The sequence below is a fragment of the Malurus melanocephalus genome, unplaced genomic scaffold, assembly GCF_030028575.1.
Source record: "Malurus melanocephalus ecotype Western Australia unplaced genomic scaffold, MMel_1.1 scaffold_72, whole genome shotgun sequence".
Classification (NCBI taxonomy): domain Eukaryota; kingdom Metazoa; phylum Chordata; class Aves; order Passeriformes; family Maluridae; genus Malurus; species Malurus melanocephalus.
Window position 1 is genome coordinate 1,695,685 of NW_026623304.1, and position 19,370 is coordinate 1,715,054.

At 39.0% G+C, this 19,370-nt stretch overlaps 1 protein-coding gene across 1 annotated transcript in view; it reads right to left on the reverse strand.

Moving 5' to 3' along the window:
• FAM13A (family with sequence similarity 13 member A) overlaps window positions 1–19,370 on the reverse strand; it is a 121,878-nt gene that overhangs the window by 82,252 nt on the left and 20,256 nt on the right. The window contains exon 5 of the mRNA XM_057366845.1: window positions 15,429–15,588. Within this exon, the coding sequence (XP_057222828.1) occupies window positions 15,429–15,588 (160 nt within the window). The remainder of the gene's footprint in view (window positions 1–15,428; window positions 15,589–19,370) is intronic.

Here is a 19,370-nt window from a genome sequence, read left to right on the forward strand (position 1 = left end):
AATTACAATGGGCATAATTTGATATTTCAGTATATTCTTAAAATAAATGTCACCTCTAGTGAAGGAATCCTAAAGCAAATGCTCTGTAACTACCTGCTATGCTGTTAAAGGGCAAATGTTAATGAGCCCATCAAAAGCCAAASAACAAAGGTAAGTCAGTATGACACCCACTACATGCCTCAACCATTCCTGTTGGCTAACTGTTTGAGGTGTAAACAAGTGAGTGTTTGCCAAAGGATTTCTTCATTAGCAAAATGTGAAGCTGTGCCAAAATTCAGAGCTGTTCCMCTGAAGTCCATGTAAGTAGGCTGGAAAGTTTCAAACAAGCTGCTGAGAAACCTGTCTTTCTCCATGTAWGGCGCTTCTCCCATTCACAGCATGACAGTGAATTACACAGCAATGAAAGAATTTGCTGCCTAAAAGACACAGTTGGCACTGGCCTGGAYTGTGCTATATCCCATAAAGTGCAGGCAGATTCTTCAAGGAAAACAGATTGGTTTTACCTCTGTATTTCTCCTGCCCTGCATTACCACATGGCCAACTCATTAACCAGGGAACCTGAACAACTGAAAWGACGATGGTAAAGGCTGACTGCAGCTCCCACTCTTCAATCCCTTTTACTTCTCAGCAATATGGAATGCTGTTTACAAACTGTAATAAAAGCAGGTTCAGGCCTCAGGAATTTTGAACAGAGGTGGAGCAGCACACGCAGACATACCAATAAACTGGYACTAAACGTGCCCAAGCTCATTTTTATGGCCCTCTGAATCAACACTGGGTAATACAGATAAGCTGAGACTCCACTAGAAATTCCTCTAGACCACGTAACAATCCAGCAACAGAAGGACAGGAATGATCCTGTTCTTGGATCATTCACCTCTGAACTAGAAAAGGAGTTAAAAATACACTCTGTACTCTAACAGAACCTTCAAGGTGATCTCATAGGTGTTTTGTATCTCCCATTCTYGTGGCATTGTATCTTCATTACAACTATGCCTCCAATTACAAGGCATCACAGACAAATGACTAAAGTGAATCACGTAGGTGTGTAGGATCAGATTCTTCTGTCACTTGCTAGCAACAGCTACAAATCAACATTACTGTACTTAACGTAGGACCAGGCTCGCCACTGACTGAATACTATAAAGATAATTATGCAATAGTCAGGGATTTCAGGAATTATGCAGTACAATAATTACTTCTATTATGTTGAGTAGAGATGAAAAATGAGAACAGAAGTACATGAACTAAAAGCAGAAAACCCTTCTGATAGCACAGTTAACTGCTCTATCATGGATTCTGTAACAGCACATGTAGATTCATGCATTTTAGTATAGAAATGCATTTAATTTGCACAAAGTAATACTTCCAAAGGTGCATAAGATCTATATGCTGGGAACACAGCAAACAGCACTAGCTAATAACCAGTTAAACATTAACCTCCAAAAGTCTGCTAAATGCAGGCTCTGGCAAGAGATCTCAACTGCACTGGGCAGAATGCACACAAATCAATTTTTCTGGTTTTCTAAGAAAAGATCTTATTTACAGTTTATTCCAACAATTGCAAATCTCCTGCCCCTTCACTTACTRTCCTTCAATTCCTGCTGGTTATTTACAAGGCAAACATTACTATAAGATTATACTACTCCCGCTACAAACTGGCTGTTTTCTCTAATTGTRCAGCACATCTTTATATTAATTAAGACAAGGGGAAGAACTCACCACCATTAACATAAAAGATGCAAGTTGAAAGAYAAAACCTGCTAGGAATATCAAACATGCCTAACAGTCACATTTTTGGGCTGCCTAAGTTCCTAGGCTACTTGRAAAACTTACAAACAAACAAAACCAGAATCTCAAACACAATTCAAGCTGAGAATCTGCTGCTGTTAGCRTTTTGTTCTTGTATATTAGGTTCCTGAAGGACTGGCAATATGTTTGATTTTATCCTTTAAAATCTAGAAAGTAGAAAGAACATGCTCATTTCYAATAACATGTTGTACTTCAGTAACGAAGCACATTTTGGAATATATTTTGTTCTTTTTTAACATCCTGTGGACTTGAAGATGAAAAAGTTAAGTCAATTAAGATATTTTTGACCACAGGCAAACTGATTCCTAACTCTACTAGCACAGATTTAATAACTGTACATGTTCAGAAATCTGACTCTTGCTCTCAGAACACTCTTTGGTATTGGGATTCAATAAACATTAATTGTAATTTTCAAATGCAAGTATTTAAATTCCACTTGCACTTGCACTCCACGGAGAGTAGTAAAATTGACAAAATTAGTCAGGCCACACAAGCAAGGACTTAATGAGCACTTGTCTGTCTGCATGTCTTTTAAGGAAGTAAGCAATTACACCAACCTTTGTACTTGCATTAAAAAAATAACATTATTACATAACTGCCTATATGCATTGCAGTACATCTTTGAATTTCTGAAGCTTGAGAACTCCTATTTATTCATTTTYAGCATTGCTTGTAAAAACTGTGAAACAGTGGGATGAAATCTGTTGTGCTTTAAAGYCTGATTTTCCTTCAAACCAATGACATGGCTCCTGTACAACTGGGATAAGTGAACTTGGAGCCCCAAAATAACTACTATGGAGAAGCACTACCTGAGAGAASATTACATTCTCCAGAGAGTGCTCTAAGAAGTATGACTTATTAGCAATTGCATACTTTCCATTCTCATGTGAAGGAAAAAAACTCCAGTGCAGCATAGTACAAACTTTGTTTTGTTGAACTGTATGTACTCAACAATCAGCATTAACTGTTTACACTTGGAAAGGTACCCAAGACCTGTTTACTGTCAATAGCTGCCAGCAACCACCTCTCCACCTCACACTACCCAAAACCTGCCCAAACTAGAGCACCTGCTCATGATGGCATCAAGTCCCACCAGTTACTAAGAGAAATTTTCTACTATCAAGAGTACTTGGGCCAAAGTAAATAATCAGCATCTGTACAAGACACTCTCAAATACCAGGTTTTGAACTTTARGTTTCTTTAACAATTTTCACACAAGAATTGAGAAGACCATAGGGAATGCCAGAGAATGTTTGATTTCCTAACTTTGACAGACAAAATTTAGTGGCAAATAGTGCAGTCAGGAGTCTATTGGCATAAAGTAAAGCTTTTAGTCATTTCCTACATCTGCAAATGCAGCAAATATAGAGACATGAAGGTCCTCCTACCCTTACACCATAATAATAAACTAGTATATTCCTTTATCCATTGCCATTATTAAGTAAGAAGGATCCATACAGCATACTTGCATCTTACACTGTTACCTGTCTTGGACGCAAGTTCAGAATTGAACAGAATATTACCCTTGCTTTCATCCTTTTCAACAAAATGTTGAATGGGYATAAAATTTGTTGTTTCAGCCTCAGCCAACTGCAGTCACGGAGATACTGAACTGTGCTGTCAAGTTAAAGTCTTTTGTATTTGTAGCATGCTGCCACACTAACGCGATACTTTAAATGCATCTGATTATGACAGCTTGAGGAAGGAATTAGGAAAAAAAATAACTACTAAAAACAATGGTTATACATTGTGATGTATTTTAATGACAACAGTAAACTTACTTGTTGATAACATRATCTTCCAAGTTATCTTTGGAACAATCTCATTATTAATGCTGTGCTCATCCTTTCTTTCCTAGTTGATTCAGTAATTAATGTGTTCCTGGTCTCACAAACTGCAYAATCAGACTAAACAGGCCTGTGGGATTCTCGGCTCATGCTTTAAATGCTTCTAGAAAGCRCCAGATCTATTTTTCAGCTGTTAATACATAGAAGTCCACCTTCATTAAAACAAATTTGAACTTCTATCAATGTGAAACTTTTTCTTAATTGAAGTACAGACTAGGTTGTTTTTTTTTTAACAGAAACAAGGAGTCAAGAGTCCCTTCTGCAATAAAGAATGTACTGCTCTGGCTTCACCAAAATGTCATCCAATTTACTTCATCAAAGTGTTTGGCCTTCTGCCCCAAAAGAGAAAAGCTATTATATGGGATTGCTCTCTGACTCTGTGTCGGGGCTTTGATAGGAAAAACAGTTGTTGTCAGCACAGTGATTAGGACTGCAAATACCAGTGGTAATTTTTCATCAGGAAGAAAAGCCCCAACCACCATGGTAGCTTGCAGAGGTCATTTGTGCTGGAGAAAAGATGGATTGCTCACTGTGTCCTTCAGTTCAAAGAAAAAAAAAAGGGGAAAAAAAAATCAGGTGACCTTCAAATGACACTAGAGAAYGCCATGTTTATAACAAACAAAAGGAGTCAGTTCTTCACGTGAGAGGAAACAATCGGTGCCACACTTTTCCAGATGACATGTTGGAAGCAAAAAGCTTACACACGTGCATGAAAGACACCAGACAATGACTCTGGACATCACTAAATACACAAACCACATCAAGAGCAGGAAAACTTCYGAGAATAGTCCTGAACTGGTAGAAAAAAATGGAGGAAACACCTTGCTGCCCTATCCTTCTCGTCCCTTGACATCTGCTTACGGGCAGTGTTGGAAGCAGGACACTGGGCTAGATGGATCCCCAGTCTGAGCCAGCACAGCTACTGTTATGTACGATGAGCTGACATTAAGAGGATTATTCAGTGAATTCCACGTTGCAAGTGACTGCAGGAATGATGCATTAGYTGATTGCATCAGGACAGACTGCAACAGCTGACTCTTTAGTGGGCCAGCAGCTGTACAGCACAGAGGAGGGAATACTCTGTTTCCCTCCATGGAACAGTGCAATGCAGCCTTTGCCTCAAGTAGGTGTCCCCAGGGTCACACCTGCGGATTTTCTCAAGGCTACAACAGAGTTGTGCATGGAGCAGTGCAGAAGAAACAGTGGATTTAAGTGTTCCTGCTCTCCTTTCATTTGATGTTGCAGTGGCAAGTACACCATCCCTGTAGTAAGTTCCCTGGTGCACAGCAGGGCAAGTGTGACACATAGCAGTGCTGTCAAGGATGCTAAAGCAGCTACAGAGCTGCTCTYCTTACCCACAAGATGAAAACAATATGGAATCTACTCCTTTCTGTGACCGTGCAAAAAAGGCTCCAAAAAACATACTGAGCATCAAATCTGTATTTCTAAGACTAAAACTGTGTGGCCAATGGTACAGAGATCTTCAAAGGCATATCTAATTCACATGGTCACAAGTATTTTCATGAATGTTAACTGGATGGAATAACTGTTTTTTATTCCTATATCAGTTCACAGAGTTGTCATTCAGTGGCACAGATACCTTCAGGAAAAATACAGAAAATTATTCAACATGAACAGAAAAAAAAATATCTCTTCACAAGGTATTAGGCATCCCTTCCATCTTGTACCCAGAAAGTGATGAAAACGTCATTGTTAGAAGCAGGAACAATGTCAATAAGGCATACTACACCAGGTAACAAAGATTGAAACATCTAGTACTTATTTATGAGTTTTCTGCCTTAGTTGCTATTAGCATATAATCAATACTGGGTCAGTTTTTTATTTTCTGCTGTTCTGCCTTGCCATCATCTACGCAATACTTTAATAACTAGAATTCAGCAAAGTTATTTCAGATACAACTGATAAAAAACAGAATCTCACTATTTGCAAAAGAACGCATCACTGCTTTTCAATATGAAACTAATACCCTATKCAATTCAACTTTCATTTCCTTTTGTTCTCCCAACACTATTTATATATGACCTTTTACCTGAGATCATATCTCTTAATAAACAGCTAAAGGCTACTCTGTTTCACATCAGTAYAACCTTAACCTACTGCACTCATTGCCATAAAACACACACAAAGGTCACGAGTTGTGATACGTAAGCAAGGGAGAGATGTGGAAATCTATTATTTTTAGAGGCGAATGCAATATGGAAAAGGAAATGACAAACATAGTAACAATTCCGTGATGTAGCTCAATGCTACCAACTCCATCTGTGGAATATCGTGGTATTTTCCAGGAGAAAAGAGTAAAATGTGCCTCCAGCCACGCAGGAGGAATGGTTACTGAATGCTTCAAAAAGTTAAACAGGTAGTGCCAGGATCAAAGATTATTCCAGAATTTGTAAAAGGTTACAAATGACTTCACTGAGGGAAAGTATTCATCTTCCACGCCCATCCCCACAGTCCACAACTAAAACATCCTGTGTTACCAACACTGTTTCTAGCACAAATCCAAAACACAGCCCCATACCAGCTGCTATGAAGAAAATCAACTACCCCAGTCTAAAGCAGCACACCATCATATATATGCTGGTGGGGGTTAAGGTGTCAATGACCACACTCCACCTTCTCATGGCGGAGGTACAAATAAGAAGCCTGCAGCAGAACTTGAAATAAAAAAGCTCAAATTAAACATTTAAAAGTGGCACAAGAAGACTTCTCTCTTGCTGGGTTTACTAAGCTCTATGTGCACAGGTATGTTCAGCAACAACAGAGCTCAGATCAGTTCATTTTATTCTACCTTTCAATTTTGAAAACTGGAATCTGATTTATCTATTTACTGGAATGTTATTCATAAATGGAAAAAGCATGATCTAAAAGAAAGCCATGACCTAGATATGGGACAAATCCAGGCTCTCCAGACCTGTATCTCACATTACAGTTGCTCTTGAAAAAGCTAAATTGTATTTTCAGATCTAAAAATCAAAATACTCACAAGGAAAAAACGTTTTCACATGGAATTCAGTAATGTTATTTCCAAAATAAATATATGATCTGCAGTAAATTAGGGAATCCTAAGTGTCTCTATAGTGCTGTAGTTATTCGTCTAAGATTCTGAGCACATAAAGAACAGACCCTTTTCTAAACAGKGAAACTGAGGATGTTCACTGCTGGCAGTTAAGGTCAAATGCTGCTGGGATCTGCTGGACACATCAAATTTTCAAGAGCGTACATATTCAGACATTAGGAACATCTAGCCCCTTGTTTCCTTTGCATCACACACTCCTGTTACTTTTAAGACTGCCCTGAGCCCAGTTTATGACAATCAGCTTTGGGAAACTAGAAATGTTACAGGCACAGCAGGGTGTATCAATCACCTCCTGGACAAACAGTGATCATCACAGTACTCAMAGGAGGGATTTTCAAAAACTCATAKAACTTATACTGAAGCSAATGAGCATTTCATTGCTCTTCATATGGRAAAAAGAACTAATATAGTGCTGAGTCCTTCTGAAGCTCCCACCTTGAGAGTACTCCATGTAAAGCTAATGGCAGAGACCAGCAAGAATTAAATGCCACAGGYAGAAAAATCTCTTACACTTCTTTACTTTGGATCAGTTCCCACTGYCTGCAATGTGTCCTTGTCACAAAGACAACACCAACTGCTGATTTATACAGAGGGGATAATGCTGATCATTTTGTATGACCTGATTAACTGAATGACTAATTAGGGAGAAGTAGAWAAAACACCGAGGAATCTAAACAGGAGGAACTGAGAGATTTGTCTTAGTTGAAAAATTTTCACCTTCTTGCTAATCTCCTTTTTCCCCCATGGGTACATCGAAGATGCTCAGAAACAGCTGGCTACTGCAGAATCTCACATGCTTATTTTACTGTACCCTGTTTTTTTGGTGCTGAGTTTGATGCCTCCCTTTTGAAAGATGATGGTGTTCTGACTGAGATGGACTGCTCCCAGGTGGTAAMTCACAATGYCACACCTCTCCAAAAAAACMAATCACCARAAAAACCACAACAAAACAAAAGAACAACAACAAAAAAACCTCAAACAAGCCCAAATCAATAACACACAATGAATTAAAAACATACCAAATAAAACAAATGCGAGTACAGACCAGGACACACACACACATTTTAGCTATGTGGTATTATCATGGGACAATGATAGTWTCAGTGAGCATTTGTTTCAAGAAAAAACTGTGAGAGAGCAAAAGCAAAATTCCTAAGCACCTCAACTGCAAAATCTGTCAGCTATATTAAAAAAAAATTTACAGTATACTAGAAGTATGAACAACAGGAGAGAAAGAGACATTTTTTTATGTGACTGTCTTTCCTTTATAGGTCCCAAATCTTGGCAAATTTCCTCTCATAATATAATGTGTTAAAATATGACTGGTGAAATTCTAGCTAAAGAAGTATCAGCATAATAATTTATTACTTTGTAGATTTTAGCATTAGCATATTTGTGTAAATATTCAGAATTGCATTTAGTAACAGTTCATGTGACAGGTTTATAATCTCCTGAATGCTTCAGTGAATTTCAAGAGCAGAAACATTCTGGTTTAATAATATACAGAGTTGTCAAAACCAGCAGAGCTAGAAGCACTGGAAAGCTATTTCAAAATTATGCAAGAAATTGTTCAGGGCTTTTTTCATTTGCTGTTCTGAATCACAGCCTAAACATAATCATCCTCCTCAGTCCAGACTGGATGTGYTATAGGTGAAGGGTCTGAAGTCTTACAAACTTTCCCCTACTCATATTGCTCATATCCTGTCGGCCCACATCTTAAAATGTCATCCTGGCTGAATCACTATACACCCTTACTATAAACATGCCCATCTGCTCACCAGTGGACAACTACAAAGTGAGCTCTTGCTGAACAAATACTAAACAAAAAAACACACTTCCACAGGGGCTCCTTCTCCTCATGCACTTTCCACACATCTTCACATCTGCCAYGTGAACCTGCTCCTATTCTTGTGGGCTCCCTAGTCCAGGCAGGAGTAAACCAGCATGACCTGCCCAAATAAGGGGACACGGCATAAAATGGAAAYGTTTATTGAGATCTCCAGAAAGGATTTCCAAAGATCCACTCCCGCTGTCTCCTGATGGGAAGAATTAATCCACTACTGAAAGCTGACCATTAACATGATGCTAAAATGGTCCCAGACATGAAAGAAGAATAAAGGAAACTATCTCGACCCTGCAGGCTTAGCCCRGGCAGTGTAACACGGATTAGAAACAGATGCCTTTTTTCCTGACGTAAATGAGGGGCTGCTCCTGTGTCTGCTGAGTGTGTAACCCTGAGGTGACAGGGAAACGGACTTTTTTAGAGGGAGCCCACTCAGTCGTGGAGTTGGTGAATTCTCATAAATTTCTCCCACATCTTGTCAAGGAGAAAGAAGCATTTATGTGTGAAGATCTAGCTTTACTCATCTGGGGAAATCAGCTGGAATATTGTGGCTTTCAGTGGAGSTGGAGCTTTACAATTCACTGCAGAGGGACCACAGTCAAGCCAAGATTGAGAACCGTGTGTCTACTTTGCCTTTCATACCATTTCTATGGGATGAAAGGCTCAAATCTTACCTCAGGCTGAATGATCCACTCAGAGTGCTCAATGGGAAGGAACAAGCAAGCACTCCACTYGAAGCTATGTTAGCTGGAGCGCTCTCCTTGACATAAAAAAAAATGCACTTAGGGGTTTTGCCTGGCTGGGATGGGCACTCCACAATTTGCACACACCAAGCACCAAGAGGTGCGGCCATACCTGAAGCAGGGGGCTGCCTGCATGTTAGAAATATGACAGCAGGCTAGCACAACACTGTGCATGCTCTTGTGCTGTCATTTAAAGTGCTAAGAACTACTCTGCCAACTCATCCTCCCTGCTGAAGTGGCAGCTCTGATTAGAAGACTGGAAACAAACAGGATAAAAATGCAGGAAGGYAACTGCATCTCCAATAAAAGGTTTTTGCAAACTATTCATTCTTGCAAAAATCAGCARGAGACCCATTTCTGCAGCTCTTCAGGGATTGAAATTTGTCTATTCAGAAGTCATCAGAATGCACATACAATACACTCACAATGATAAAGTTGCACATTTATAATTTTACTTGATTTGTAAGACCTACTTTTATTTCAATTTTAATGCTATATTAATTTTCTAAATGTACCAGCTTTTTCTTCTGCATCAGGTGAACAGGGMTATGTATTCTACCACCCAGCAGGGRAGGAATGTGAAAAACCCTTTGCATTCCTGTCCTTAATATGTAACCAAACCAGGAACAGCTTTACATCCTCATAATGTCAGTGCTTATGTGCCAGTGCAAATATTTATGTGCTCTGAGCTGACTTGTTCTTAAAACTAGAAGTACTCTGTCAAGAAGGCACTGGAGGAAAAAGGTGAAAAAACAATAGGGAAAAGAAAATCTTATAACCCTGAATGACTTAGGTAATAGCTTCTATGTTTTATTTGAAGACAATTTTGAGCTAAAAACCATGCTATAAAGGTGACATGTTTCACCCGAAACCAGTGGAAGGAATAATTYTAGAAATCTCCCAAGAGTGAGTCTCATAATAATGTTCCTGCCCAAATTCCCCTTGCCACTTGAACTAAATAAAAATCTTCTTCACTGCATATCTTTGATTAGAGAAGCCAATTCACTGTTATTCCAAGGTGCCAAATTATTCCAGTTGTAGCAATATACCACTGGCTAGCTGTACAACATAGGACTAAATACAACTGCAGTTCAAAAGCAGTTTAAGACCTTTGTATATTAAAGGCCCTTGCTCAAAATTATAATTTTTGTTGTTAGGTAGGTTTTGTAAATATATTTCTTCCAGAAGGTTACAAAATTGGCAATACTGCAACTCCCAACTGACTTATCGTTCATTACATGAGCTATTGCTCAGTTTAGTAACACAAAAATCTATCAGGATCATATGGATTCCCACTAGGAAATTCTGTTCCAAAGCAAAATATAAGCAACGTTTTTATGGAAAACCCTGACACTTATAAGGTGAAAATGCACAACAGTGCAGGTGTACTGTCAGAAAATTAACTGTTTACACACAAAACTGACTAATAAAAACCAAGTATTTATGCTCCTGAAAATGTGACCATGGAGCAAAACTAGTAAGAACACTCAACCCACTTAACCCATTTCTCTCTAACTAGCAGAGCTTATTGATCAACAGACTGGGACTCTTACTGAGCACTCACTGGTTTAGGAAATTAAAGTGAAGCTTGGATTAAGGATTGCAGTAATAGCTGGCTGCAAATGAGACCCAACAAGCCCCAACAAACTCCAACTTATTTCAGAACTTAAAAAATAATAAATCAAACCCCATAATTCTTTTATTATAAGGCATTTCCAAATACAGATATATTTTTGAAGAAAGTACATGTTATACTTCCACCTGCTGGCCACCAAACTGGATGATCATCTGGATATCATTCTATTAGGTAGAATGAAATCCTTCCAWGCAAGGCATCATGAACCTGATGGTTCAATTTCCCACTGAAATAGGTACTATTTCAAGACAAATTTTCTCTTTTGTTAAAATTGCACTTWAAAAAAAATGTAGATGCTTCCAAAGAAACAGTTTCCCTTGTTTCTAATTATAGCAGTACAATGAGCATTACAATGAGCAAGAGGAGGCTTTACAGCCCTGGGAACAAAGCAGAGTTYGGAATGCAACTTGCAGAGATTTCCTGCTGCCTTATTTTCTAAATTATGATCCACTGAGAAAGCAAGCTAAGAAACCCTTTTTACCTGGTGCAACTTGTCTTTCCCAATGACTGAGCAACCTTTGAAAGAAGAAATGCAACTGGGATTAAGGTCTTCCTGTGCCACCTCAGTGCACATACACAACAACTGGTAGTTCAACTATCAGCAGCCCTACAAAATCATGTCTCTTTTTCCCATCTCTAACACTAATTAACTTTTAGCCTCCTTAAAAGGTATTTTCTTTAAGCCACAACAGTCTATACAGACTGAAATGCTCCTGCTCCTTCCTTCCCCAGCTATGGCCAACATAGCAGATAAGATACAACTTGCTCCACTGGAGTTGTTTTTCCTTTCCAATACACTGCTCAAAGAGAAGCTTGATGTTGTTTTTCATGACTTTATATAATGATCCACATATTCTTGTTTTCATTTTAAAAGAGCAGTATCCACTGATTTTATGACCAAAGTGTGGAAAATCCTAAGATATTCAGACCATGAAGTGTCAGGAGTGAAGGCAAATTTGGGAAGATGGCAAATATGACCAAGACATGACACTCCCATTTTGGGGTAGGATAGCAAGAGCCACTATTACCCTGGTTTTGGGTTTAATTAATGATTTAATGGGTTGATGTCGACTTCAAAGAAGATTATTATGAGTGGATGATGTCAACGACAGGCATTTAAGAAACCCAACAACAGCCAAAGACTGCAGGGTACAATAATATTCTCACWACATCTTCAGACATTAGCTAAAGGTATGCTCCTCTTTTCCAGTTGAGATTTCTGCAGCAAAGTAAGAGTCTGAAGACATGAAAAAGAGATACGAAAAAGCAGGGCTAATTTTGTAACACACTAAGCTAGAAAGGCACACTAGAGCAATGAGAGAAGGGCATTGTTCTTTCTGATGTCTTTCCTTATTTTTTCAATCCACTGTCATTGAGTTTCAAATTCTGATCCAAGTAGTCCTTCTGCAARTGTGTGGCATTCTTCTCCCTGTATWWGAATTTTCATGCTTWCAGATGCTCTTTCCAAACTCTTAATCAAGAAACACCTGGATCAGCACCAATGGCTTTGACCATCCTGTGATTAAACCCTTAAGACAGTGTAAAAACTGAGTTACCTCCTGTAAGTACTTCCACCCCTATTCTGGAAACCTGACCTTTGGGAAAGGCTAACATCAACATTCCAACCGAAAGAGGAATTAATGGGTGCACAGGAAAATGTCTCAATAAATCCTATCTCCAAACTACAGGCTGAGAAGAAAACGTAAGGCACATTACCACAAGCCACTGTGCTAACCTAGAGAAAAAGTTATGCTACATTCAAGAATGTAAAAAAAGGGTGACAAAAGAAATATGGGCTGTGGAGGTGCTACAGCATGTGTACAGAGTGACTGGAGCTGGTGGAAGGTCAGGCATCGGGCTGCAGCTTTTGCACTTCACTACASGATGCCAGTTTTTTCTCGAATGGGACTGAAGGGCTGTCGAGTTTGAGTACAGCAAGAAGAGWGGGACAGGGTTGTGGGAATTCAGAGAAAATGCAAACATAGAAAAGTGAGGAAGGAGTGGGAGTGAAGGCAATCATGGGAAAGGTGGCAGTGYTGTCACTCAGGGTGAAATGCTGGCAATGCAATGAGGGATTTGGGGAAAGGGATGACAGAATACCCCACAAGGAAGTGAGCGAACTCATCTAAACCTCTCCTCACCCTCTTGCTGCTCCCAACACAGAAGCTAAAAAAGCCACTTAAATAAATGCAGCTGAGTTTGGTAAAGGGCAAGTCYTCAGTTTCTTCACTTCCTTGCCATCCACTCCCCCATCCCACCATGGYTCATGCTTGAATGCACCACCCTTAAAATCAACAGGGCCTCAGTTTATGAAAGCACTGTCCTGAGCATCCTACATTTTTCACTGCTTTTAATAAGATTACTTGGAAAATTTCTATCCACCTACCGGTAGATGTATCAATGCCTTTTGCAGAAGCAGTAACTTTGCCTACAAATAGGTTGTTGTTTTCTGGACACTGCGACACAGATCATGCCAAATAATTCTGAGACATTTGTTCTTTTATAACACAGACCAGCTTCTACTRTATGTAATGGTTCACACATCAGCAACCTGGCAATCACTTTTGTCCACTGAATCTCCTCATTACCACTTGGTTTTCTCTTCAAGTATACTATTTCTACTTTATTATACAAATATATAGGATAGGGGAGGATAGGGGATATCTGCTAGGGTACTAAAAAAATGTAACYTTTGAGAATGGTATAAAGCATCCATTCATAGAGCCACCTGACAGATTTAAAGAAAAACCTTAGTATCTTTGCTACATGAAGTTAGATTATTGTACTTCTTGTGTTTGAGTATGTGCCTTGATTAARCTAGAAAGTTCCCACCCAAATTAGATGGACAACAAACCAGGTCAAATTTTTGCAGCTGGTTGCCAGAAGAATTTGGAAAATATAAACAAGGTCCAAAGATTCAAAGACACTGTGAACCCTYGTATTTAGGCATGGCTCATTCCTCTCAGGCAATTATCTGTCTCCTGAGGCAAAGCAATGGGCAACACTTTCCATCTCACTTGCATAGTTTCATCTTTCAGCATACTTTGTTGGAGTAATTCTGGTCATCACCTTGTAATTTGATAGCTTGAATCTCTCAACAGCTGTGGCATTTTCCCAGATCTCCATATTCGTACAATCCCAACTACTACTAAGTCTTGACTTTTAGAACTGTCAGAGGCTTGAAGGAGAAGGAGCTATAAGTGAAGCTTTTCTTCTGGGCTCTTTTTAGAAAGATGTCCTTTACCCAGTTTTGTTGTTGAAGTAACCATCAGCAACTAAACATCACTGTCAGCGACTGGGCAGATAATGTCCATGATCATCACCCAGAARTTACTGTGGCACTGGAAGGCTACCAAGTCATTCTGTCTCCTTCCACAAAGTATTTCAGTTGAGAGCGAGAAACAGCTAAAACCAACGAAATACAGCTAAATACTTCCTCACTGATTCACCATGTATGAAAACCAGCACAGACCCTCCTCTGATACACCACAAAGGCAGAGATGTTATCAGCTGATTTCTTTTGAATGGCAGAACCTGGGCTCACACCAAGCTTCCTGTTTTGTCAAGGTAGAAGACACTGTATTTTTATAACTTATTTTCTGACAGCTTCCAGTGAAGGCTATAGTGATTTTATTAGTGGGTAAAACTCTACCAAGGATAAGCATGTAGTTCAACCCTTCCAAACTTAAAAGCTCACACCCTGTAAGAAAGTAATTACCTACACAGCTAACACAATGAGGCAGCTTCAAACCATCCTCATGACCATTTCCTGCACAGACTTAAGGTTGCTTCCTGTGGTAGAGACAGCACAAGCCAGAACAAAGCACTTCTGGCTGCCTTACTTGTTAACTTCTGAATTTTAGAATACTTTGATGTTATGCATAAGCCCTCTTTCCATCAAAAATGTAATACTTTAACTATATCACTTTTCTTTAAGAGTTCCAGTGTACTTTTTTCAAATAATAACTCTTCATGCTCCTCTTCAAGTGCACTCAGAAATGGCTGAGTCAGAATATGTGACTTTTAAACTCAGGTACATGTTTGAGACAGGCACGTTTCACAGCAGCAAAGGCCAGAGATCTCATACAGACCTAGAGAACCAAAGCTCATAATCACTGAAGTACACCATAAATGATCACCATGTCAGAAACTCTGAACACTTCCTAGAAYTACTCTGCCTCCTCATTTAAAAACATTTCAATTTTAGCGAATATATTTCCTACATAAATAACAGCGTGTAGGCAACAAAGAATAAGATATTTAATAAAACAAACTTCCAGACTAATAATGAAAATTAGCTATCAGCAGAATCAATGTGTAAACTGCAGAATAATTAATAACASAGACTATTATTATAACAGAGTCTGCCTTCCACTTATCTAAAAGATTTCTGAATTGAAGCCTGAATTATTGATTTGCTGTATGAAAATGAAATATTAGAGATACTCACTTTTACCAAAATTATTCTTGCTAGCTCTTCACATACAGGCTTTTCTTCATCCTTCTTCAAGCCTTCTAACTCAAATAAGGTATTGTAATTTTCCAGCATTTTTGTCATTATCTTGTTGCAGATCTCTTGTTCCTTTATCCCTTCAAATCCAGAGGGCACGCTAGAATTGGAGAGACAACAAAGCAGAGTGTTAYAGGGACTCAACATACAAAAGATCCTCCACAGGGTCCCTGTAACATTTCAGTTGTGGATACAGGCTGGATAGCAGGCACAGGAAACTTTGTTTTGGAAAGGAGGAGTTTGCTTAGGTTGGTAATAACTATCACAGTTTGTCTGCAGTTTTTCCTGTCAATATTAAATACCGTACCTGTTGGCCAAACCACCCTCTCCACAGGATCTAGGTAGGGATGGCCACCAAGTGGGTGCCACCAACTCTGCTGTAAGTTGGGTTTCATGACACATGGCGCAGACAGCTCAGGTTTTAGATGCTCTGAACTGTTAATTCAAGAGCCAGATTCCTCCAAAATCTGGTTTGGGATAACCTCAAAGGTACACAGGAAGGATAAGTGAAAAAATTAAGAAATCCCACATGCTAAACAAAACACTCAATGTTAAACAAGGTTTCTGCCTTCAGATGACCCAATGCTGTACACCAGATTTTTTAATCTAACTTTTGAGTTACTATTTCTTTTGAAAATAGGGACAAAAYTCAAATGGCTTTCTAAAACATGGGGATGGAGGCTGCTGCCTTTTGAAGAACATCCTAGAACATAAATACAAAACGTGGCTCCTAAGCACCATTTTCTGGAAGAATAACCAACTACTTGGCTACAGAAAAAGCAGCTTCTCTCTTGAAACAGGCCCCTTTGCAGCTTATCACAGACCTAAAAGGCACACAGAAAAGGCAAGATACTGTATGTATCTGCATGTTTCCTTCTGTATTTCACACAACTCTCTCATGTAGCAAAAAATACATGTTACTCACAACAGAGCTCACAATTCATTGAATCATCCAGTGATCATCTGGTAGAAGTTTTCTTCACATTTTATTGTACAATTTTATTTTCTTCACATTTTATTGGACAATTTTATTGGCCCCAAACTGATTTAAATTCTGTTTTAATGCTAAAGTATGATCTCTGAAGATCCTTCTGCAATCATTCAGTGTTTCCTAGTGTACAGTATTTCCAGCAGACACACTGTCTTCTCAGCAAGCCACAAAGTGGCTGCATGGATGTGAATTTCCTAACCTTATAAAGTGGCAGAGACTGCTGATCAGGAGTAAAAGAACACAGGGAAGATTTAAAGAGGAGAAGCAGAGGAGTGAAAACAAAAAAAAAAAAGTTTCAAGTACATTTTGGCTGAGGACAAGAAGCGGTTATATGAGAAGAAAATACAATCAATCCCCCAAAAGTGAAAAAAATGCCATCTGAGCTATTTTACAAGGATATAACCTGAGAGCAAACCACTGCTTACTATAAAGAGMAAATAAAAATTTACAAATAACTACSTACCATAAAACTRTATTTTACTGGGGCCAGATGTGCAYTTCAACAAGAAGGCTCTGAAAGCAGATGCTTCCAGAAATTTGTCACCAGAAGTGCTTTCTGTAAGGGCTATTGATGCTTCTCAATTCTCTGCCACACACCTACGTATCAACAGGRAGAGTGACCCATTGCAGCAGAACGCATCTTCATAAATTCCAGAAAAGAGTCTTTACTACTATCATTTCAAAATTTAATACATGCTAGAGTAGCAGGACCTGAATTTTAAAGGATAGAATTATTTAACACTGTAGAATATTGGCAACTGTAAAATGTGTCAGTCTCAGCTGATTGATTTCATTAGKGTGGAAGCTGGCCTCAGACTAAATAAAGAACAAATGGGACAACTTCTATTGATGCAAATGCATGTATACTCATGCTAATTCACTTTAAAAAAATGTCACATACTTTAACCTAAACCACATCTGCTGGGAACTACAGCCAACACTTCCCTACTAGCAACAGCTAATACCAGAACACTCTACCTGGTTGAAAATCAGTCTAATCTATAAAGTTTCCACAAAGCACAAAAACAGTATCTAATTTCTGCYCAGTTCCATGGCTTTCTTGCACTCCCTTCCCCACACTACTTTGCCAGATAAATATTATTAAATCAAACCTGTGCAAAGTCCAACATCCTATTCTGAACAGTTCTGTATGAGTATGGTGAGATACATATGTAAAATACAAGACTAAAGCTTGGGACTTCAATCTTTTTTAATAACTCTCTCTGAATGTAACTAAGCAAAGGACCATGAATTGATTTATTTTAATAGCACTGTAACATATTTTATTCATTGCCATCTCTCTGCCACTTAAACAGGCATATTTAACYAAGTTTCTGATTTATTTCTCCTATAATTGCTGTTATTAGACCTCCATCACAATAARGACTATTACATTCCTTGAGCTCTCCATGGTGACATTTTCCTTGCAACAAACATACAYGATGAGTTGAAGATAAGTTTATATTATAAGCACACACCACCCTGCCTATTTATACAAAGTAAAYTCCATCTGCTGCCACACTGCGTGATCTACCAATTTGACTAGACTTTTCTGAAAATGTGTGTAAAAAACCAGCATTTTACTTTAGCTCTTCTTATTCTGAAAAGTCACGACATCTACAAATGTMACGTCAACTGACTAGAAAAACACAGATCTGTGAGAAGATATTCTCCCACACTTCCACTTTCCTGATGCATACCCTACTCCTTGGAAATTTTTCATTATATTTGTGAAGATCTTGTTAAAACATCACAGTAAARCATGGTTCCCTTATGTCTATTTTCATGTTAATTAGGCATTACAACTGTGCTSCTTTGAGAGCCAGATACACAGTTTACTCTAGTTACAAAATCCTGGAGAGGGACTTGATCCCCTTATAACCACATACGTACAAACTACTTCAGTAGCAGCACCAGAAGCATCAATTTCACTACCAGAAACACCAGAAGGGTGSCATAAATCTGCAATTTCTATGGTTATTTCTAGAAGAAAAAATATTGGTAAGTTCAGGTCTATGTTAGAGATTTGGCCTGGAAAACTCCCACTGAGTTATCACAGTGGCTTGCAAAGTCATGGACAGATACATAACATAGGTAAAGCAGGAGCAAATTCTCTARTGTCCCCTCCCTTAGATTCCCTGGATGCCGTGCCCTTCCAGAGAGATGCTCTGAATGATCTGTGTTCAAAGCACAGCAGCTCCACATTAAGTATTTGGAAAAAATGTGCCTTATCTAAATGAGGCACCATCATTAACAGTATCTGACTTGGTTAAGGAGGGTCGAGGGCAAAGGTGCATCAGTACCCCAAGTTTTGCAATATATTAAAGAGTGAAAGTATTGGTGAAGTAATTTTAAAGCAGAAGAAGCAGCAGCTCTCCAAGTTAAAAGGTTACTTGGTAATAGGCTGAGACTGTTACTTCTTCATTTCAAAATCTGCTACAAAGAAGCACTTCACACCTCTCAGCAATGTCCTACAAGCCTGGCTGGCCCACCCAATGCAGCTCCATGCAGACCCCCTGCCCACACATTCTTTGGGTACTTCCAGACAGAGTGAATGTCTCCTTCCATAGGGATGCTCAGGAAAGCTAGACTCAAACGGGTTAAACCACAGCAAAGCTCTGTGTCACAACTTTTGCTCAGATGTAAAGTGACCTGAGGTCAATTTAACTCACTGTGAAGAATTCCTTACATTTCAGGCATTTAGTTAAAAGAATTTACCTCAGGGTCTGTGTACAAGCTGTAACAAGCTAAATGCAGAGTGGGCTAAGCAGACAGTGAATCTCCAGGCTCTACTGAGAGCAGTGCAGTGATACACATAAACATGACTGCATGTGGCACAGGACAGCCATCACTACAAGGCTCTGTCACCATCCAGCACACCTGGGAAACCT